The sequence below is a fragment of the Crocuta crocuta genome, unplaced genomic scaffold, assembly GCF_008692635.1.
Source record: "Crocuta crocuta isolate KB4526 unplaced genomic scaffold, BGI_CrCroc_1.0 scaffold152, whole genome shotgun sequence".
Classification (NCBI taxonomy): domain Eukaryota; kingdom Metazoa; phylum Chordata; class Mammalia; order Carnivora; family Hyaenidae; genus Crocuta; species Crocuta crocuta.
In genome coordinates this window covers 5,606,569-5,630,591 of record NW_027528798.1, presented here as the reverse complement: position 1 = coordinate 5,630,591, position 24,023 = coordinate 5,606,569, and the positions used below count along the sequence as shown (strand labels likewise).

General features: G+C 40.8%; 1 protein-coding gene across 1 annotated transcript in view; it reads right to left on the bottom strand.

Moving 5' to 3' along the window:
* The window catches only part of TANGO6 (transport and golgi organization 6 homolog), a 189,208-nt gene that overhangs the window by 148,015 nt on the left and 17,170 nt on the right, over positions 1-24,023 (bottom strand). The window contains exons 3-7 of the mRNA XM_077755658.1: positions 22,669-22,785; positions 19,640-19,781; positions 12,608-12,744; positions 9,449-9,611; positions 2,810-2,892 (exon numbers count right to left, since the gene is read on the bottom strand). Of these exons, the coding sequence (XP_077611784.1) occupies positions 2,810-2,892; positions 9,449-9,611; positions 12,608-12,744; positions 19,640-19,781; positions 22,669-22,785 (642 nt within the window). The remainder of the gene's footprint in view (positions 1-2,809; positions 2,893-9,448; positions 9,612-12,607; positions 12,745-19,639; positions 19,782-22,668; positions 22,786-24,023) is intronic.

Here is a 24,023-nt window from a genome sequence, read left to right as displayed (position 1 = left end):
ACGTTTTCTCTCTCTCTCAAAATAAATAACCTTTTTTTTTTTTTTTTTAATTGGGAGAAGGGAAGGACACCTGGGTGGCTCAGTCAGTAAATGTCCTACTTTGGTTCAGGTTATGATCTCGCGGTTTGTGGTTTCGAGCCCTGCGTTGGGCTCTGTGCTGACAGCTCAGAGCCTGGAGCCTTTTTCAGATTCTGTGCCTCCCTCTTTCTCTCTGCCCCTCCCCCACTCATGCTCTGTCTCTGTCTCTCTCTCAAAAATAAATAAACATTAAAAAAATTTTTTTAATAAAGTAAAATTGGGAGAAGGGAAAATGAATGGGTATGGGTAATGGGTATGGGGTCCTTTTAGGGGGACAATAATTTTCTAAAATCAGATTTGTAGTGATGGTTGCACAGTCCTGTGACTACACTAAAAGCACAGAGTTGAACACTTTAAATGTATCAATTGTGGGGTATGTGAATTATATCCAATAAAGAGAGAGAAAACTGGAACTGGACATGTTCCCAAATGCCTCTCTAAAATTAAACACCCTCTTGTACCCTCTTGTTACCCAGTGAGTTGCTGGATCAATTCAACTATCCCAGATGTTTTCCTTATTTCCTGCCTTTGAGCTGTGCTCTGTAATTTAGTATTAACAGAAAGTTAATAAAGACAACACAGCCTTTGTTGCTAAACTTTACACAGTGTTTACCATTTTCCCCCAACATACACATTTCCTCTGTTTTCCCAGTGCAGCTGAGCTGCCAAAACCTTGTAGAGAGAATAATTACCCTTCCGCACCCCTTCCTGCTTTCATAACCGTCCCAATCTTTTGTGCATAATCAAGTGTTTACAGCAAACTAATGTTTTGCTTGCCTCTCCAAGAGGTTTTAAATTCACCAAACTGTTCACCAAATTAGGAGGGTATTTTTCCTCCCCCTTTTTGGGGAACAAGAATAGGAACAATGGCAGGATTCACTATTTCTGGATCTCTCCATTTTTTAGAGGCTAATTCACTTTCCAGAAAGAAGCAGATTTGCTTTTTTTTTTTTCCTCTAAAAGCATTTTTTTTTTACTTCCCAGAAATTCATGAGGGGTTTGTACAAAGTGTAGTCACAATTAAGTTCTACCCCTGACACCACTTTCAAGTCTTTCTGACATTCCACACCCAAACATTTAACAGCTTTCATCATGATATTCCGCAGACGGCGTGTGACTGAAGACAAGGTTTATGAGAGTTAGATGGGCCTTGTTCTCTAACTCAGAACATTTACTTTCTAGACTGCTCTAGGTAATTTCTTCTCTTTCTATAATCGAAAAGTCCTTGCCTATGAATACGTAGAACAGAATATAAAAACTTTCTGTTCATAAGTCTCTAAATGAGGCATTTAAAAAAGCAAAAACAGCATTATATTCATTAAGTCAGGTTTTGTCTATAAGCAGTTTGGTGCTATACTTGTATGTCAGGTCAACTCTGTAAATGGTATTCTCTTTTTTTTTAATAGTGAAATTAAACGAAAGGGTAGTAAACATCTTACTTTAGTAAAAAGTGGAGTGTTACAGAGAATGAGTTTTGAATTTAAGTGAGAATTTTATATCTACACATCATTAATATCACACATTAAGTTTAAAATGAAAAGAAAACAGGGGCACCTGGCTGGTTCAGTCGGAAGAGTATGGGACTCTTGGTCTTGAGGTCATGAGTTTGAGCCCCACGCACGTTGAGTGTAGAAATTACTTAAGTTAGTAACACTTTAACAAAGCAAAAACAAAATAAAATGAAAATAGTCCCCCCCCCCCAATTATCTGCCTTCTTATCTGAAAGAATATGACTTAAGATTGACTCCACATCCTCACATGCTGCTAATAGGAATGTAAAATGGTGCAGCCACTTTGGCAGTCCCTCAAATGGTGAAACACAGAGTTACCATAAGATCTAGCAATTCTACTCTTAGGTGTATACCCAGGAAAAATGACAACACATGTACGTACAAAGACTTGTATACAAATGTCCATAGTGGCATTAATCATAATAGCTAAAATGTAAAAACAACCCTAATATATATCAAAGGATGAATGGATTACAAAATACAGTCTATATCTACAATAGGACATTATTCAGCAATAAAAAGAAATGAAGTCTTGGGGTATCTGATTGGCTCAGGCAGTAGAGCATGCAACTTTTGATCGTGGGGTTGTCAGTTTGAGCCCCATGTTGGGTATAGAGATTACTTAAAAATAAAAGAAATCTTTAAAAAAATGAGATCCTGCTTCATGCTATAATATAAACCTAAAAAACATCATGATAAGATGCCAATCACAAAAGATCATACACTGTATAATTCCATTTATATGCAATGTCCAGAATAGGCAAATCTATAGACAGAGAAAGTAAATTAGTGGTTGCCTAGGGCTGGAGGGATGAGGAGTAGGGAGAATGGAGAACAGAGAGGCTTTGGGCATAGTGTGGGATTTCTTTTTGGGCAATGAAGTACTCTAAAATCAATTGTGAAGATGGCTGTGCAAGCCTATGAACATGCTAAAAATCCATTGATTTGCATACTTTTTTTAATTTTATATTTTTTGATGTATTTAAAAAAATGTTTTTAATGTTTATTTATTTTNAGAATCTGAAGCAGGCTCCAGGCTCTGAGCTGTCAGTACAGAGCCTGATGCGGGACTCAAACTCACAGACTGCGAGATCATGACCTGGGCCAAAGTAGGAGGCTTAATCGACTGAGCCATCAAGGCACCCCAGAAAGGCAAAAGTTTTTTTAAAAGACTATGTGTAAATATTAGCTAAAAACATTAGTGACTCAAGTTAACCAACCTTAAACACATCCTCAATACATCTGCTAAGTTCTTCTTCTGTCACCAAAATGGTCCCTGGCACCATGTCACTCTCTGGAATCTCTAGAGAACAAAAAACAAAATTACCCATACTCAGTGCCTCATTGAATAGAGCTCAGGACCTAAGGAAGAAAGTGTTTCTAGAAAGATAGTTCTGCAAGTTAACACCTAAAATTAGAGATTCAACATGGCTACCAATGTACAATACAACATGAAATACAGTATTTCATGAAATCTATGATGCCAATGATTATAAACATTCATTGTTATTTTATGTATCACGAGAAAGAAAAAAGTAACCTATGAAACATGACTTGAAATTTTACTTGTAAATTTAATGAATGAAAAATTGGGGATTATATTAAGTGAAAATGACAGTCAATAATTATGTTGAGGTGACTGGTACAAAAGAATTTATTTTACTTTTCTCTATAGATGTGTTTGAAAAGTTCCCTTTAAAAAGTTTGAAAATAGGGCGCCCAGCTGGCTCGGTCAGTGGAGCATAGAACTCTTGATCTTCGGGTTGTGAGTTCAGCGAGCTCCATGTTGTGTGTACAGATTACTTAAAAATAAAATCTTTAAAAAAAAGTTTTAAAATAGATTTTATAAAAAGGATTAAAAGAGGGGAGGTCAGTGGGCAATGTGTGATAGAGGTGATGGCGATTAAACAGTACATTTATCATGATCAGCACTGAATAATGTCCAGGAAAAAAAAGTTAATTTTTGTTAAATATACATAATTAAGATTTAAAAACTTAATAAAAAAAGTATTAAGCGATTTCTTTTAGATTGATTTAGACATAAAATTTTATCAAATATCATCCCTTATATAAGTTATATAATTGGGATAAACAGATAAGGAATTCTGAATACTTCACATTTAAGAGTCCAACTCTTCTGACACATTTCAACATCATTACTGATATCCACATTTTGCCACAATATATTGTCCTCTGTGCCAGAAACAGTACAGGTGATGTGAAATTTCTTTTTATTTTTAAACTTTACTTATTTTTGAGAGAGAACGAGTGGGGGAGGGGCAGCGACAGAGGGAGAAATGGAGAATCCCAAGCAGGTTCTGTGATGACAGCACGGATCCCGATGCGGGGCTCAAACTCACCAACCGTGAGATCATGATCTGAGCCAAAACCGAGAGGTGGATGCTTAAACAACTGAGCTACCCAAGTGTCCCTAATGTGAAATTTCTTAAATTTCACCACTCTAGGAGCACCTGGGTGGCTCACTCAGTTNAAACCGAGAGGTGGATGCTTAAACAACTGAGCTACCCAAGTGTCCCTAATGTGAAATTTCTTAAAATTTCACCACTCTAGGAGCACCTGGGTGGCTCACTCAGTTGTCTGACTTTGGCTCAGGTCATGATCTCACAGTTCATGGGTTCAAGCTTCACATCAGGCTCTGTGCTGACAGCTTCAGATTCTGTGTCTCCTCTCTCTGCCTCTTCCCTGCTAGTGCTCGGTCTATCTCTCTCTCTCAAAAATAAATAAAAACATTTTCTAAAAAAACAAAAACAAAAACAAAAACAAAGTTTGCCACTCTACTGTTGTCTTCACAATTTTTTTCTAAGTCCCTGACATCCATTCTATGACTTTTAACACTCATTTGGATGCACAGACAATGCCACGATTGCTACGTGGCCAACAATAATTGTGAGATACATTTGGATATCAGTGTTATTAAAATGTGAAAAGTATTTCCAAAATTAAAGTGTTCTGTTTTGGGGTTTTTTGTTTGTTTGTTTTTTAAGTAGGCTCCACGGCCAACATGGGGCTCGAACTCTCAGCCCTAGGATCAAGAGCCGGATGCTCTACTGACTGAGTCAGCCAGGAGACCCCCCAAAATTAAAGTTTTTTTATGTTAAAAACATGTGCACCTTAGAATTGATAAAATATTGTAATTCATCATAATTGCCACATAGTCTTAAAAATGTGGTATGATATGAAAAACAAAATAAGAAAGCTTATGTTTTAGAGTTTCTTCCCAGTGGCAATGATGGGGCTATCTATATAAAACCAGTCAGACTATCATATACTCCTTTTTGTTATACACACACTGTCAATGCAAAATATGTAGCTGATGTTACAAATATAACCTAACATAGGAAGAAATGTCTGGCAAATAGATGTCCAATAGGAATGAATAATGGCCAGGTAATAATTGACCCACAGATGGAACGGATCTACATATCCCAAGAATAGTGCTTTTAGACCAGTGTTCAAACTTGAACACACATTTGAATTACCCAGAAGGGCGTGTTGTGTTTTTTAAAATTTTGTAATGGTTTTTAAAATTTATTTCTGAGAGAGAGAGAGACAGCATGAGCAGGGGAGGATCAGAGAGAGAGGGAGACACAGAATCTGAAACAGGCTCCAGGCTCTGAGCTGGCTGTCAGCACAGAGCCAAATGCGGGGCTGGAATCCATGAACCGTGAGATCATGGCCTGAGCCAAAGTCGGACGCTTAACCGACTGAGCCACCCAGGCGCCCCCAGAAGGGCCTCTTAATACACAGATTGTTGGGACCCACACTAGTATTTCTGATTCAGTAGGTGTGAGGAAAGACCAAGAAGTTGCATTTCTAATAAATTCCCAGGTGATGCTGATGCTGCTGGTCCTGGGGCCACACCATGAGGACCACTGCCTTAGACTACAATACCTAATTCAGTCATAGACAAGACAACAGATTCGTAACGAGGTATACTCCTAATACATGAAATTAGATATAAAAGAATTCCTAGGGGCGCCTGGGTGGCTTAGTCGGTTAAGCGTCCGACTTTCGCCTAGGTCATAATCTCGCAGTTCGTGGGTTCGAGCCCCGCGTCGGGCTCTGTGCTGACTGCCGGCTCGGAGCCTGGAGCCTGTTTCAGAGTCTGTGTCTCCCTCTCTCTCTGACCCTCCCCTGCTCACGCTGTCTCTCTCTCTCTCTCCTAGAAATAAATAAAAATATTAAAAAAAAAAATGAAAGAATTCCTAGACCTTAACGCTGAAGACCAACAGAGATAATACTTCATTTTTTAACCCGTTTTTTTTGTTTGTTTTTTATTTTCTTAGAGAGAGAAAGCACGCAAGCAGGGGAGAAGGACAAAGGGTAAGAGAGACAGAATCCCAAGTAGGTGTCACACTTAGTGCAGACCCCAAGGCAGGACTCAATCCCACAACCCTGGGATCATGACCTGAACCAAAATCAAGTGTTGGACACTCAACCGACCTGAGGCACCCCTTGAGACATTTTTTGAAGAATATACTGAATCTAGACTAGATTTGTATCAAATATATAAAGAAATTTTAATTATTTACTCAAATACCATGTTTAGTTTAGGCCCATCCACGGACACCAAAAAAAACAAAAAAACAAAAAAAACCCCATATATACATACATTATATATATAATGTTTATCATGTCTGAGTAATCACAAATTTCACTTCACCAGGCTCAATTTAATGAAGTTTGTCTAATTGTCTCCTCATGATTAGATCCAGGTTGCACAAGAATTAGACTTTCTCTATCCCTGCCCACCTCACCCCCACTACACACACCCAGAAGAATGTTTACTATGGACAACTTCTTGAAAAAGTCTATACAGAACTAAATTTGGTTTAACCATAACATCAAACTTCTTCTTTATTTATAACCTTAGGAACTACTATCTAGAAAGCTTTTTCTTTTTTTTTTTATTTTAACAAAGAATGTTGAAATAATATTCTGTATCCAAGCATTAAATTCAGAAAAGTGTCGGGAAAAATTTCAGTAAAGTATAAAAACATACTAAGGGAGGTGAGGAGGTGGTGAAATGTCAATCTTCTAAGACATTAAAACAGAACTAAACCCACCAGCCAAACATGGGAAAATGTGAGCATCAGAATGAATGACAAGAGGGGAGCCTGGGTGGCTCAGTTGGTTAAGTGACCGACTCTTGACTTTTGCTCAGGTCATGATCTCACCGGTTTGCCCTGACAGCACAGAGCCTACTTGGGATTCTCTCTTTCCCTCTCTCTCTGCCCTGCCCCCACTCTTGTGCATACACTGTCTCTCAAAATAAATAAATAAATATTTTTAAAAAATGAATGACAAGAATGTTTGGTAGCCCACTGAATAAAATCTAAAAAAAGAAAAAAAAATCCTAAACAAAAATGGGATAAGGCAAGGAGAAAGAAAAGCTCTTCTTTACAAAAAAAAAAATACCAACCTAACAAATTAAAATAACAAAAGAAAGTCACCATTTTACCGGCAAGAATCATCAATGGATACCGAACCAGACCTTGAAAGACTTAACAGGAAACAGGACACACAGTCTCAGACTACCATTCCATATATTACTTATTAATTACAGGGACATGTATGTTAACCATGGAGAAATCAGGCTACTCATGAAATGATCAAATGTAACATCACCAATAACGGGATAAACGGACTACATGTGTCCCCTAGCCTGATGGAGACTGAGAAAAAATACTGTCATCCTATGTAATGCTGCTGCAGAAACATTTAACCTGGATCCAGTCATGAGGAAACAATTAGGCAAATACAAATTGCAGAACATTTTACAACCGAGGCTCTTCAAAAATGCCATGGTGAGGATGGATGCCGTCCCTCCTCGGCGTGGCCTCAGCGCCCAGCCTGACCCCAGCCCTGGGGCGCCGCTACAGCAGCGAGAACAAGGACTTGGACCGAGGGGAGCGGGAGCTGCCGCTGGACCCTGGCAGCCCCCTTCCAAAGCCCTCAACGGAGTTGAGACCAACCAGCACGGCCTGCCTTCCGCTCCCACTGATGAGCGGGCCCTGCCCTCCTCCTCCGGGCCAGGGCAGCCGGCAACATCACCGACGACGCGGGGCCTCCCAGGGTGTGGGGCAGCACAAGCGCGTGGACCTGGCAGGGCAGCTAGCGCCCACCTGGCTGTGCTGGGCAGCAGCCTGACCCACGGGAAAAAGCAGCTGCCGCTGTCGTCTCACACAGCAGCAGCCCCGCCAAGCACAGGCCAGCAAGCCCATGCGCTCCTCCGGCAGGTCTCCAGGACAGCTGCTCGCGCCTCAGGGCACTTTCTCAGACCCGAGTGGGTGCAAAAGAGGAGCTGGGGGTGCCTGGGGGGCTCGGTCGGTAGTTGAGCATCTGACTCTTGATTTCAGCTCAGGTCATGATCTCACAGCTCAGGAGTTTGAGCCCCGAGTCTGGCTCTGTGCTGACAGTGCAGAGCCCGCTTGGGATTCTTTCTGTCCCTCCCTCTCTCTACCCCTTCCCTTCTCACACTCTCTCTCTCTCTCAAAATAAATAAACATTGAAAAATTTTTTTTAAAGAGGAGCTGGTTATACACTTTGGGATCCTCAAAGAGAGGGATCCTTGGACAAATCTTTTCCTCCTCTCCTCGCCTCGTGTCCACCATGTCTCCCGTGGCCCCCCGCCTCACTGTGGCTTAAACAGTACCCAACCCAAACTTACTACTATTCACAGACAAAAGTATAGAGGAGAAGAGTGAGGCTGAAAGCTAGAGCAAGTGAGGATGGAGCAAGGGAGGGTAGAATCATTAGAGATAGGCCTTCAATGCCCTGGCCAGGGGTGGGGGGTGTCAAAAGGTTAGGGCCTGGTAAATCTTCACTGTCTCTGGGAAGGTGGAGGTACCACTGTGAGGGTGATCCCTAGGGAAGCCATGGGAGCCCCCCTTCACACCCTTTCTATTGGCCTCACTCTTGTCCTCCTCTCCCTGACTTGGTGTTCACATGCACCTCACTAGGGTTTGTGACTAAGGGTCTAGACGGGCTTGAATTTTTTTTTTTTTTTAATTCTTTTTTTGGCAGCTGATAGAATTTTTTTTTATTATTTTTTATTTTTATTTATTTCTAGGAGAGAGAGAGAGACAGTGCGAGCAGGGGAGGGTCAGAGAGAGAGGGAGACACAGACTCCGAAATAGGCTCCAGGCTCCGAGCTGGCAGTCAGCACAGAGCCCGACGCGGGGCTCAAACCCATGAACCGCGAGATCATGACCTAAGTGAAAGTCGGACGCTTAACCGACTAAGCCACCCAGGCGCCCCTAGACGGGCTTGAATTTGAATGAATTGAGTTTGTATTTCTAGCACCCTGAGTTTTTACATGTTTGGAGTTTTGTGGTTTTGTTTTGGTTTGTTACCCTTGGTAAAGGAAGTGTATTCATCTGGAAAAAAAAACGTCATGGTGAAAGACAAACAAAAGGCTAGGGAACTATTCTACATTAATGAAAACTAAAAAGATATAATAAGTAAATGCAATGCATGAGTCTTGACTGGAATCTAGATTAAAAAAAGAAAATAGCTACAAAGGAAATTCTTGAGACAATTAGAGAAATTTGAACCGAGTCTGTATATCAGATGATGTCTGCAACTAGCAATTGCTTCAGAAAAAATGTACATGTTATAAAAAGAGAGAAAGATAAAGCGAATGTGGCCAGGATAAGAAACATCTGGTCAACCCAAGGTACTCTTCATTGAACTTACGTGAGGTGGATTTTTCAACATAAAAAGTTGGGGAGATAAGAAAGCAAAGTTGGAGACAAAAGACAGACTTAAGTCACTGAAATCTGAAACACTGAAGAAGATCCCTGAGAGGGACACAGCCACCAGACTTCCCCCTTTACCTGCGGCGTTTAAACATCGATGGAGAGGGGCTAGCACTGGCTCAAGCAAATACTTCGAAGCCAATTGTGGGCGTTCTCTCGACATAGTTATAAAGGTAGTGGTGGCAACTCTCTGAAACTGTCGTGCTGTCAATTTATCTTGAAAGTGAAATAAATCTAGAATCTATGAGAAAAAGTATATGAGGTAAATACGAGATTCTTCACAAGGAGCATTACATTAAATAAAGAGAAAGAGCTATTTCTTTAAGTCAAAAAACAGACCTACTGCAATAATACTGATTCAACAGAATGTTTTTTTTAATTTAACAACCCTGTATTCAGAGGGTGTGAGAGCTGAAGAGGCTATGATTTTATTAAATAATGTTACCAAATTTATAAGATAGATGTTCATTGTAGAAAACTTGCAAAATAAAGTTTTAGGAAGAAAACTCATCCCAGAGCACTGAAACATTTATGGTATATTCTTCCCAATATATTTCTGTATGATTTTTTCTTTTTAATTAAGACCCCATTTAATATTCAGTTTCGCATATTGTTGAAATCTTCTCATTGTAAATTCCTCAAAAATATTTTATTGAAGCTGTATATAAGAATTTATTAAATTATTCCCTAATATCCAGACATTTTTTGTCTCAAATTTTTGCTATCAAAGTACACCTGAAACAGATATAACACTGTATGTTAACTATACTGGAATTAAAATGAAAAACTTAAAAATAAATTTTTTTGCTATTATAAATAGCACCATCAAATGAAATTTCTGGATCAAGGCATATAAATATATTTAGGGTCTGAAAAGCCTGTCATGCCTGAACCATCCCAGAAAAGAGTCTATTTTATTCTCAAAGATAAACATAGATCTCCTATGCCTATAAGTAGTTCACCCTAATATAAACAGCCAATAAAAAGTGCATTTCTCTTCCTGACTTAAAAGTGAGTCTTGCACTTTTCGGCAGACAGGAGTATCTTCTGTCCAAAAACTGTATGTGACCTTTGACAGTGCCAGAGAGAGACTCAGCAAGCATGAAACCTGTGATTGGTTTCATCATTTTGTCAAGAGCCAAAACTGTAACTACTAGATTCAGAAAATACTTACTCATCACTGCAAATGCTAACTTTGTCCTTTAGGAAGATTTAGATTCAGTATTTTTCAATATAAGATTTTTGCACTGTGATACTTTGTTCTCACCATGCCTATCCACGAGAACCCTGAAGATAAGCATAACAACTGAATGACCTTCTTTGGCCTGGACTCCAAAAGCTGTGTCTTACATCTAACTGCATGGGGAATGCTGATTAAGAAAACTCCTTCCACATTTTCCATATATAACATTAGCAAAAAAAAAAGGAAACTCCTGTAACATTGTGTAAGCAAAGGTGTGGGAAAACAGATACATAGACAATATGAATCAAAAATTTAAATGCACATACCCTTTGAACCAATCGTAGGAATTTTTCCTATGGCAATATTTGCATATTAACTGTAGCATGGTTTATAGCAGCAAAAGTATGGGAACAACTCAATGTCCACTAATAGGATGCTGGTTACATAAATTATGATATACCAATATGGTGAAATGCCATATTTCACCCATGAAAAGAATGAGGCAATTCTGTATGAAATTATCTCCAAGGTACATTGGGAGTTTTTTTGTTTTCAATTTTTTTTTAATGTTTACTCATTTTTGAGAGAGAGAGCTAGCACTGCAAGAGCAAGAGAGGGACAGAGAGAGAGGGAGACAGAGGATCCGAAGCAGGTTCTGTATGATAACAAGAGACCCCAATGCAGGGCTCAAACCCACAAACCGCCAGATCATGATCTGAGCCAAAGCTGAATGCTTAACTGACTGACTCACCCAGGCACCTGTCTCCAAGGTCCACTGTTAAGAACCAAAATGAAGGGGTGCTGGGGGGTTCAGTCGGTTAAGTGTCTCATTTCAGCTTAGGTCATGGTCTCATAGTTTGTGGGTTCGAGTCCCGCATCGGATCTGTGCTGACAGCTCAGAGCCTGGAGGATGCTTCGGGTTCGGGGTCTTCCTGTCTCTCTGCCCCTTCCTTGCTCGCACTCTCTCTCAAAAAAGTGAATAAAAAAAGTTACAAAAATTTTTTAAAAAATGAGAAACTGCATGTAGCATGCAGTTTATTATTTGGATAAAAATTAGAATATACATAGATTCATAGACATATAATTGTATAGACATTAGTACACAGAAAACTACTGGAAAATAAATAAGAAATTGGTAAAAATGACTACTTCTGACCGGCTAGAAATGAGAGGAAGGTTTTTCTGTTTCCTCTTTTGTGCTTTTTAAATTGTATACCATGTTAATTTACCTTGTTTACTTAATACGTATTTCTTTTTAAACTAATTAAAAATACACAGAAAAAATAATGAACATGATGAAATTTTAGTTTCATATTCCAGCTCTGAGAGCGAGCTGAGCTACCCACTTAACAATGGTGAGGCTGGGGGCGCCTGGGTGGCTTAGTTGGTTAAGCGTCCGACTTTCGCTTAGGTCATGACCTCGCGGTTCGTGGGTTCGAGCCCCGCGTCGGGCTCTGTGCTGGCTGCCGGCTCAGAGCCTGGAGCCTGTTTCAGTCTGTGACTCCCTCTCTCTCTGACCCTCCCCTGCTCACGCTGTCTCTCTCTCTCTCTCCTAGAAATAAATAAAACATTAAAAAAAAAAAATTAAAAAAAAAAATGGTGAGGCTGTCTTAAACCTAACAATTAGGCGGGTCTCTTTCACAGGTGTTCAACTTACTTAACAAGGCCCCTCACTGAACAATAAACTTAAACATTATATTGCTTTCACCTCCACATTAAATGGGGCGCCTGGGTGGCTCAGTCCCTTGAGCATCTGACTCTTGATTTTGGCTCAGGTCGTGATCCCAGGTTATGGGATCGAGACCCACTTCGGGCTCTGTGCTGAGCACTGGAACCTGCTTAAGATTCTCTTTCTTCCTCTGCCCCTCTCCCTGGCTCATGTTCTCTCTCCAAATAAACAAATAAACATTAAAAAAAGAAACCAAGGCCCCTCACTGAACAATAAACTTAAATATTACATCGCTTTCACCTTCACATTAGCGAAACATTAAAAGTCTTCTTTCTGTGGATAAGCAGACAATCCTCAAACAATGAAAAGAAACAAAATTGTTTACCTGGGGGCAGATATCCCTATAGTAATCCTCTGGTGAGAGAGACTGCTGGGGACAAGAGGCTAGGATCTTTGCAATCAGGTCACACTTCTTCCAGTCAGCAGCCATTGCCTCCGCGTCACTCCCACCAGCCTCCCCGGCTGTCAGAGATGGACACAGATGTCAAAAACTCATTACCAGTTCCCCTGGGTGAGCTTTAAAATTCTGGCAAAAAAGTGTTTTTTTTCCTCTACTGAAAACTGTTTCTTTCATTAGATCATCTATCCCTCTGCACTAGGCTTTCGATGCTGGTTTCTGCGAAGTTTGGATGAAAAAGTGGCTTAATCACTGTAATGTTATGATCCACATAACTTCAATACTAGCTTTCTCTCAGTGCTTTGTACTTTTATTACTTTTATTATGAATATGATTATGATTATTGTCTGTTTATATGCATCAGGTCAATTAAACTACTTTAAGCCAAAGCTATGCAGTAACAGGGACCAGATTTGCCTTACCACCTTAAATTATTGGAAAACTGGACAAAAGATATAAACAATAGTTTTCAGAGACTGGACAACAGGCAGCCCAGGACACTGACCCCTGAGAGAAAAAAGGAAACAAGGTGAGCCCCATGGATACCCTAGCCTACCATCTAGAGGAAATTTTAAGGCCACAGTACAGGACAGCTGAGCTGAAACAAAGCCTGGCATCTTGAGTTAAGAAACCTAGATTAGAGTTCACGGAGGCCAAGGCAGGTAGAATTTTCAGGGTAAAATACCAGAAGGGAGGTATGTAAAGAGAGAGTTCCAAAGAGCTGCAGAGGAGTCCTCTTTCAAATCTTTGGTAGACTATAACCTATGTATATGTGCAAAAAAACAAAATAAGGCATGGGCAAGAACCACCAGAAAGAAGTAGGGGTTTGAACAAGCCCTTGAGTTCACACAGGGTTGATGCTCTATTTTTTTGTTTTTGTTTTTTTTTTCAGTTTTCTTTTCTTTGTGTATAATTTTGTTCCCACTAGTGAGCACTGAAGGCCTCCAAATATGCAAAGCATCAAGTAAAATCTCAGAGTAGTATTGCCTCAGGAGTGCAGCCAAATTACTTCAGATTAAAGGCTACTCTAGACCCACAGTAACAAAGTTTAAAAAGCAGGATCAGGGCGCCTGGGTGGCTCAGTCAGTTAAGTGTCCGACTTCAGCTCAGGTCATGATTTCACGGTTCAGGAGTTTGAGCCCCACTTCGGGCTCTGTGCTGACCAAGCTCAGAGCCTAGAGCCTGCTTTGGATTCTGAGTCTCCCTCTCTCTCTGCCCCTCCTGTGCGCTCACTCGCTCGTGCACGCTCTCTCTCTCTCTCTCAAAAATAAAGAAAACATTAAACCTAACAAAGAAATACAACAAAATCTAGCAACAATGTAAAATAAATTTCCAGTATCCATTCAAGAATTTCCAGGCATATGCATACAATGGAATATTATTCAGCCATAAAAAGGAATAAAAGACTGTTCATGCTACAATATGGGTAAACCTTAGAAACATTATGCTAACTGAAAGCCCAACACAAAAGAGCACATATTGCATGATTCCATTTGGATGAAATATCCAAAATAGGCAGATCCACTGAGACAGAAACTAGATCAGTGCTTACAAGGGGCTGGAGGAGGACAGAATGGGGAATGATTACTAATGGGTATAAGGTTTTTGGGGGAGGAGGATGGTGCAAATGTTTTGGAATTATATTTTCATAATGGCTGTACAACTTTGTAAATATACTACAAAACACTGGCCTGTACTCTTTAAAAAAGTGAATTTATGGTATGTGAATAACGTCTCAATCAAAACAATTTTGCAGGCATGCAAGGAAGCAAGAAAGTATGAACCATAATCAAAGGACAGATCATAGAAACAGGCCCCATTAAAACAGAGATGAGAAAATTAGGAAACAAACACACTAAAACAGCTATTATAAATTTATTCCCTATCTTCAAAAAGGAAAAGAATGATCATGATGAAGAGATAAACGGAAGATAGAAAAAAGACCAATATTGAACCTCTATTAATGAAAAAGAAAATATGGGGCACCTGGGTGGCTCAGTGCGTTAAGTATCCAACTCTCGATTTTGGCTCAGGTCATGATCTCACGGTTCATGGATTCAAGCCCCATGCTCGTCTCTGTGCTAATAGCATAGTGCAGAGCCTGATTGAGATTCTCTCTGTCCTCTCTCTCTCCCCTTCCCCTACTCACTCTCTCTCTCTTTCTCTCCCTCTCTCTCAGAATGAATAAATTAAATTAATAAAATAAAATATCTGTAATGAAAAATATACTGGATGGGATTAACAGCAGATTAGATCCCACAAAAGAAAAGATCAGTAAACCTGAACACAAAGCAATAGAAATTACCCAAAATTACACAGAAAGAAAAAAATTGAAAAAAAAAAAAACAAAAACAACCGAACAAACAAAAAATAGAGCATCAGTAACTTGTAGGACAACATTAAGCATAATATTAGGTATAATTCAAATTCCAAAAAGAGGGGCACCTGGCTGGCTTAGTACCGCATGTGACTCTTTAACTCTGGGGTCGTGAGTTCAAGCCCCATGTTAGGGGTTAGAGTTTACTTTTTAAAAAGTTAAAAAGAAAAAAGGAGAGAGAAGAGAGGATAGAAAAATATATTTGAAGAAAATGTCTGAGAAATTTCCAAATATGACTATAAATCTCAGCTCTAATAAGCCCAAGAACATGAAGCAGAAGAAACACAATAAAAATCACTCACACCAAGGCATATCATAATGAAATTTCTAAAAACCAGTGACAAGGAGAAAAAGCTTAAAAGCAACCAGAGGAAAAAAGATATATGAAGAACAAAGACAAAAATGACACCAAAAATATTTTCAAAAAGGAAGGTGAGGGGCGCCTGGGTGGCTCAGCTGGTTAAGCATCCAACTTCGGCTGAGGCCATGATCTCACAGTTCGTGGGTTCGAGCCCCGGGTCAGGCTCTGTGCTGACAGCTGGCTCAGAGCCTGGAGCCTGTTTCTGGTTCTGTGTCTCCCTCTTTCTCTGACTCTCCCCTGCTCACACTCTCTCTCTCTCTCTCAGAAATAAATAAAACATTAAGAAAAAAAATTTTTTTTAAAGGAAGGTAAAATAAAGGTTTTTTCAGGAATTCACTGCCAGCAGACCTGCACTACAAGACATGCTAAAGTTCTTCAGCCAGAAGGAAATTTGAATTAAAATTCGCATCTCCACAAAGAAATGAAGAACATCAGAAATGGCAAATGTGTGAGCAAATATAAACTGCCTCAAATCAGTTTTGAAAAGAAACAAGATTTAAATAGATAACAAAAAAATATACATGCATAAGTAGAGGGGGAAAAAGCTCATAGCAAAAATAGGGTTCTAAGTGTTTTATAGCAGCTCTCCAATTTGCATGGCCTTGGGTGAACTTGAACTTTTCTTTGGAAAAAGGATGCAAGGACCTATTTGCATGGGGCAACTTCTCACAGGTAACTGACAATTTTACACTTCATTGGCCCTAGAGGCAACACCAGCAGAACTAGAAGGGCCACATGACAGCCACTCTAGGCCAAACCTATTAATGTCTGCCACCCATGCTGACCTCACCTTTGTCTGACAGGACCAAGGTACATTTACCATACTAGAAATGCAACATCAGGATTGATTCTTCTGTCTCTCCTCTTCCCTACTCACACATCCAGCCCTTCATTAAGTTCTGGCAATGCTACTTCATAAATACCTTAGAGTCATTAATTTCTCTCCATTTCTACTGCACTGCATTGATCCAAGCCACTGTGATCTCTCAGGTGGTGCTTCTTACGTGATCTCCTTCGATCTGCTCTTACTCATCCCAGATAGCTATTTCTTTTTTTTTTAATATTTTATTTAATTTTGAGAGAGAGATAGAGACAGCATGAGCAGGGGAGGATCAGAGAGAGAGGGAGGCACAGAATCTGAAACAGGTTCCAGGCTCTGAGCTGTCAGCACAGAGCCTGATGCGGGGCTCGAACCCACAAACCATGAGACCATGACCTGAGCCGAGGTCGGACGCTCAACCGACTGAGCCACCCAGGCGCCCCTCAGATAGCTATTTCTAAAATGTAGATTTGATCATGCGTCTCTCCTTCTTAAAACCTGCCAATGGCTTCTCATTGCACTCAGAATAAAGATCAATGCTCTACTCACACTGAAACCTCCTCAAAAACACTATGCTTTTTCTTATATCAATTCCTTCATTCGTGCTATTCTCTCTGCACAAAGATGTTAATCTTCTCTCACTCTTTAATAAATTCCTACTCAGTCTTCAAGGTTCAGTTTAAATGTCACTTTCATCAAAAAGGCACTAAGTGTGTGGTAAACTGTCACATCAGCGATAGGAAACAAATGTGCATGGGGTAGGGGAGATAAGGGACTAAACACAAAAGAAAGGCAAAGAAATCACCAGGATAAAGGTGAAGGGAGATCTTAAGATGTCTGCTATGTGAAAGGTAACTAGTCCAGATTAGAGAAGACTCAGAGAGAGATGTCTCCAAGAAGATCAAGGCAATAGAATGTCAGGTGTATCTGAACATATTGAAAGGAGACTTACACAACTGGAAGGGAATTTGAAAACAGATTAGTGAGACATACATAAAAAAAACTATGCAGGGGCGCCCGGGTGGCTCAGTCGGTTAGGTGTCCAACTTCGGCTCAGGTCGTGATCTCATGGCTCGTGAGTTTGAGCCCCGCGTCAGGCTCTGTGCTGACAGCTAGCTCAGAGCCTGGAGCCTGCCTCAGATTCTATATCTCCATCTCTCTCTGACCCTCCTGTGCTAATGCTGTCTCTGTCTCTCTCTCTCTCAGAAATTTAAAAAAAAAAAAAACATTAAAAAAAATAATTTAAAAAATTAAAAAAATAAAAAATTATGCAAACAAAAAATGGCTATTAACTGCAAGAAGTACAAAAGTTGTGTAAAAAAGAAAAGTAGTGGGGTGCCTGGGTGGCTCAGTTGGTTAAGTGTCCTACTCTTTTTTTTTTTTAATTTTTAATGTTTATTTATTTTTGAGAGAGACAGACACAGCATGAGTGGTGGAGGAGCACAGAGAGAGGGACACAGAATCCAAAGAAGACTCTAGGCTCTGAGCCATCAGCACAGAGCCTGACAAGGGGCTCAAACTTACAGAAGATCCTGACCTGAGCCAAGGTCGGATGTTTAACTGACTGGGCCACTCAGGCACCCCAAGTGTCCCACTCTTGATTTTGGGTCAAGTCATGATCTCATGGTGGTGAGATCGAGCCCCTCGTAGGGCTCCACGCTAGGCATGGAGCCTGCTTAAGATTCTTTCCCTCCTTCTTCCTCTGTCCCTCCCCATGTGCATGTGCATGCACATTCCCTCAAAAAAAATTAAAATTAAAAAATTTTAAAAATTTAAAAAGAAAAGTAGTCATGGCATACCACAGAACTCAGCTGTAAATACTAATGACATACATAGTTAGAATACAAACCCCAACAATTGATCTAACCAAAATTAAGATATAAATATTCAGGGGTGCCTGGGTGGCTCAGTTGGTTAAGCGGCCGACTTCCACTCAGGTCATGATCTCGCAGTTCGTGAGTTGGAGCCCCGCCTCAGGCTCTGTGCTGACAGCTCAGAGCCTGGAGCTTGCTTCCAATTCTGTGTCTCCTTCTCTCTCTGCACCTCCCCTCCTCACACTCTGTCTCGCAAAAATAAATAAACGTTAAAAATTTTTAAAAAAAAGATATGAATATTTAGGAGATGGGAGTATGCCTGGGGAGAACGATAGTAGGGTTTTGAAATCCTCTTCCACACATGGTGAAAAGTTGATAGATGAAGCCTAAAACTCAAACATGAAAATGGCTCTGCAAATGCCTTTGCGGTAAAGACCAGAAGAAACTCACTAAAAGAGGTCAAAATGCTTGCTTCTGAGGCAGGGAAATGGATGGGAATTTTCCCAAGGACCTGACTGCTATTTTTTTCCATTAACCTTGTAGGCCAATTTGACTCTTTAAACTATCACAGGTATAATTTTAGGGTTTTTTTGTTTGTTTGTTTGTTTTTAATTTCTAGGAGAGAGAGAAAGAGACAGCATGAGCAGAGGAGGGTCAGAGAGAGAGGGAGTCACAGACTGAAACAGGCTCTAGGCTCCAAGCTGGCAGTCAGCCCAGAGCCCGACGTGGGGCTCGAACCCACGAACCGCGAGATCATGACCTAAGCGAAAGTCGGACGCTTAACCGACTGAGTCACCTAGGCGCCCCCAGGTATAATTTTGTTGAAAGAATTTAAAAATATAGGGTGCCTGGGTGGCTCAGTCGGTTAAGCATTCGACTCTTGATTTCAGCTCAGGTCTTGATCTCACAATTCATGAGATCGAGCCCCAAGTTGGGGTCTGTGCTAGCAGCACAGAGCCTGCTTGGGGCTCTCTCCTCTTCTGCCTCTCCCCTGTTCATGCATGCTTTCTCTCTCAAAATAAATAAACTGTAAAAAAATTTTTTTCAATATATAAATTAAATACTACTACCATGCTTAGCATGATAACCAACATTTTTCTATTCATGAGGACATAGAGAATATAAACGGGGACATGAATCTACAACTTCATCCCACAGCATACTTCTGTAACCTCTCTCCAGCTTCAGAGAACGTTGTGTATTTTAAGACCTGAGGTGAAGTACTCAGAGCACCCTGGCACTAAGCCCTTTCCTGTGGAGAATTTCACATTTTCTTTCGGGTTTTACTTTAACATTCTGTGCAATTTTTTCCCCTGATATTATAAGTTATTTGAAACAGCCAACAATATTATTCAAGAATGTGAACAGTCTATTTTAGAGAAATAGTCTATTTTAGAAAAATGGCAAGAAAAGGAGTTTCTGTGAAAAAGAAGCTCATTAAGGTTTAATCTCCAAATCTAACCTCCTCAGTCTCTATAAAGGCAGATTAGTCTCAGTCAGGTTTTATAGTCCAATACTAAAGACCAATAACTCACTCTGACTCAAAGGAAACTGGATACCAAAGTAACAGAAGCATTTTATTTCTTACCGCCTGCTCCTTCCAGAATGCCCCGGACTATTGCCTGAACACCACTGGGCTTCATCAACCTTTCGGAGAGCAGCTGCCCACATAGACGCCGAAGCCAAGCTGGGGCCCGACACCTAACTTGTGTCTTCTCATCTGTGCAGGACTGAAAAAGGAAGGGAACGTATGAATTGAATGTCAGTGAAATAGACAGGACATGTAGAAATTATTAAAATATATAAATATATATACGGAGTCATACTGATGATAAACAGTGTGATAAAAGACTTCAGAAGAGCAACAGTTTTTTCCAAAAAGACAGTCTTCTACAAAACCTTCTTCAGCATCACCTTTTAAGAAAGTGGAAATGCTACGAAACTTCCCATGAAATATCAAGTGAAACTGCAAACTCAGAAATAGACAAACACACAGATGAATAAAATACAGATTTTAGAGAGGTACCTGGGTGGCTCAGTGGGTTAAGCATCCAACTCTTAATTTCGGCTCAGGTCATGATCTCACGGTTTGCAAGATCGAACCTCACATCAGGCTCCGCACTAACAGCAGGAAGCCTACTTGGGATTCTCCGTCTCCTCTCTCTCTCCCCTTCCCCCACCTCAAAATAAATAAACTTTAAAATATATATATAACATAAATGTATATATACGTCTTTATTTCTTTTAGAAACACAGAGTTAATGTAACCAGTCTCCGAATGCAGTCCTTCCAATCAAATCTAGCCTCCCTAGAAGAGTCCTAGGAACATCACTCACCACTAAGAGTGCAGTTCAGTACAGTAAGAGGACATGCTAGTCCTTGCCTCCACGACCTCAGCTACTCTGACTGTGGCACAGAAGGTTCAAAAAAGAGTTGAATTTCCTCAAGCGCTCCTTTTGGAGATCCCTGTGGAGCCACCATGAACACAGTGGACTTGGGGGCTCTTGTTTTGGGTCTAGAATGTGAACTATGCTGCTGTCAACCAGGGTATTTAACTATGTGAACATAAAACTGTCACAGACAATTTAATCCTAACTAGCCTGTCCTCTTTTATTTAAGGAGGATTAATAATTACTACTTATTGAGGGGGTTATGATTTGCCAGGCACTGTGTTAAATACCTGCTACATAATCTCAAAACAGACTCGTAAGGACTATCCTCTCGATAAGGAAACTGAGGGATGGAAATGTTCACTGATTCACACAACCGCATGCTGGGTTGAATCCCAGTGGGCTGACCACCTGAGCCTTAGCTTTTTGCCTCACTCTTGTAACACATTCAGTTTTATCTGACAAGCTGTGGAGTCACGCAGAGAGGCAGAACCTGAGGCCAGAGGGACCCAACAAGAGACGACAGTAATACTCTAGGGATGAGATGAAAATGGCTTCTTTGAGGAGGTATCTTTGAAACCAGCTTCAGCTAGTCCTTGTTCCTGACCTACCACTAATTCCTTTGGCCCCTCACTCTTTACTCACCTATATCCAAAACTAAATGTATTGCTAAGGGGCGCCTGGGTGGCTTAGTCGGTTAAGCGTCCGACTTTCGCTTAGGTCATGATCTCGCGGTTCGTGGGTTCAAGCCCCGCGTCGGGCTCTGTGCTGACTGCCAGCTCGGAGCCTGGAGCCTGTTTCCGAGTCTGTGTCTCCCTCTCTCTCTGACCCTCCCCTGCTCACGCTGTCTCTCTCTCTCCTAGAAATAAATTTAAAAAAATATTTTTTAAAAAAAAATAAAATAAATGTATTGCTAAATATGTTAGCAAGTAGGTAACTCCATCTACATCATCAGATCAAAACACGTCAGAAAACTAACAATTTTTAGGGAAAAAAGGAACTATACAATGCCTAGCAGGGTATATACTATTATGTTTTTCAAACAAAGGAGATAAAAACAGTCCTAATAATAGCTCTAATTTTAATTTCTTGACTATATATATTCCATTCAAAGAATAAGATGTCAAAATACTTCTACCAGAAGAATTATTGTCAAACAGCCAAATTTTAGTATTAAAGAAAAAAAAAAGAGTTCTAGGGCACTGGGTGGCTGAGTCAGTTAAACATCCAACTCTTGATCTTGACTCAGGTCTTGGCTTTGGGGTCATGATTTCAAGCCCCACATTAGGCTCTGTGCTGGGCAGGAAGCCTACTTAAAAAAATAAATTTTTTTTTTTTTTTTTAAATTCCAGCTTCAGAATGAATAAAACATATGTTAAATACAATTGCCATATTCCAGTTAAAAAAGTGTTTAACTGGAATATTTAATAAATAAAATGACCATATTCATGAGAAGAGTGGCTGTCAGTCCATTAATAGAAAAATGGTTAAATATTATCCCAAGGGGCAGAGTACTTGGCTGGTTCAGTAAATACAGCATGCAACTCTTGATCTTGGGGTGGTAGGTTCAAGTCCCATGTTGGGTGTAAAGATTACATAAAAATGAAATCTTAAAAAGAAAATTGGAGGGGCGCCTGGGTGGCTAATTCGGTTGAGCATCTGACTTCGGCTCAGGTCATGATCTCACGGTTCGTGGGTTCGAGCCCCACATCGGGCTCTGTGCTGACAGCTAGCTCAGAGCCTGGAGCCTGTTTCAGATTCTGTGCCTCCCTCTCTCTCTGATCCTCCCCTGCTCATGCTGTCTCTATCTCTCTCTCAAAAATAAATAAAATATTTAAAAAAAAAAGAAAGAAAGAAAATTGGAGCACCTGGGTGGCTCAGTTGGTTAAACTTCTGGCTCTTGATTTCAGCTCATGTCATGATTTCAGGGTTGTGAGATCGAGCCCCATGCTGGTCTCTGTGCTGGGCGTGGAGCCTGCCTTATTAAGATTCTCTCTCTCCCTCTGTCTTTCTCTACTCCACCCTCCACCATTCATGTGATTATGCATACACATACTCACTCTCTCAAAAAAAAAAGTATCCTAAGGGTCAGGTAACTTAGTTTTACAAATATCATTTAATGATCTAGAAAACGAAATAAGGCCCAACTTGAATATTCCCAAGAGAAGACAACATTCTGCACATTATCATTAATGATTCACCCACGAGAGTCCCCAAGTCTGAATACCTGGGGTGGTCCTCCCTGGAGGATAAGTAATTCTCGGACTGCTAATGGTTGATACACTTGATCCAAGATGTCTCTCAAGGCCTGTCTAGAAAAGGTTCTTTCTTCTTCTGTTAAAACCTAAAAGAAACATGTACTTAGCTTTAGCAGGCAATAGAAGGTAATGTTTACAATACTGCACAAAAACACTCAGGAGAAGAGGGTAGGCTTTTTTCCCCTTTGACTCCCTTCCACATGGAGGAAGTTACAATACTGAAACACTCCTGGCCGTCTCTCCATCCCCTCACTCACTTCTGGGCAGGAGATCTTGGGCACTTAACTTATTGGTGAGTTTGGAAAAAACTTACTTATTGGTGAGTGCTGGCCTGTACCACTTGGCTTGTTCCTCTTCTGTCTGGGAGTAAGTGCATGTTTTGCTCCGCTCTTCCTCGCCCTACACTCCACAGAGCACAGCCCTGCCGTAGGGCAGAAGGTGCTGCCGCCCACCAGCAGTCCCTAGAACTGGGCGAGCAGTAAGTGTGTCTGACTCGGGAATGCACTGTTAGAAAGCCCGACTGTCTCCAACAATAAGCCATATCCCTGGGATGCCTGGGTGACTCAGTTGGTTAAGCGTCTGACTCTTGATTTCAGCTCAGGTCATGATCTCAGGGTCATGAGATCGAACTCCACGTCAGGCTCCACACTGAGCATGGGACCATGCTTAGTATCCTCTCTCCCTCCGTCCCTCTTCCTGGCTTGCATTCTCTCTCTCTCTCTCTTTCTCTCCTTCTAAAATTAAAAAATATATATATTTTTAAAAAAAAGCTATATCCCCAACTTTGCATTTAGGAACAATAGAGGTGACAATTTGCGGCGCACGGGTGGCTCAGTTGGGCGTCCAACTTCGGCTCAGGTCATGATCTCACAGTTTGTGGGTTTGAGCCCCGCGTCAGGCTCTGCTGGCAGCTAGCTCAGAGCCTGGAGCTTGTTTCAGATTCTGTGTCTCCCTCTCTCTCTGACCCTCCCCTGCTCATGCTCCGTCTCTCTCTCAAAGAATAAATAAACATTAAGAAAAAATAGAGGTGACAATTTGAATTTTCATTTCACTGACACTGTTAACTGTCTTTTAACTCATTCAGAAGTTGGGCAGCAAAAAGGGATTCTATTGTTGGGTCTCCTTGAACCCAACGGTCCCCTTTGGGTAACTCAGTAAAGCAGTCAGGTCACACCCGTACCACTGAGCATCCTGAAGCACAGGCACTGCTCAGAGCAGCGCCCGAGGCTGGGACTTGCCCTGCTCCTAAACACACCCACTGTGTTTCCCCTTCTCTCAACTTGTCTCATCTTCCTACCTAGTCCCTTCTGTGTGCTTCCCTTTT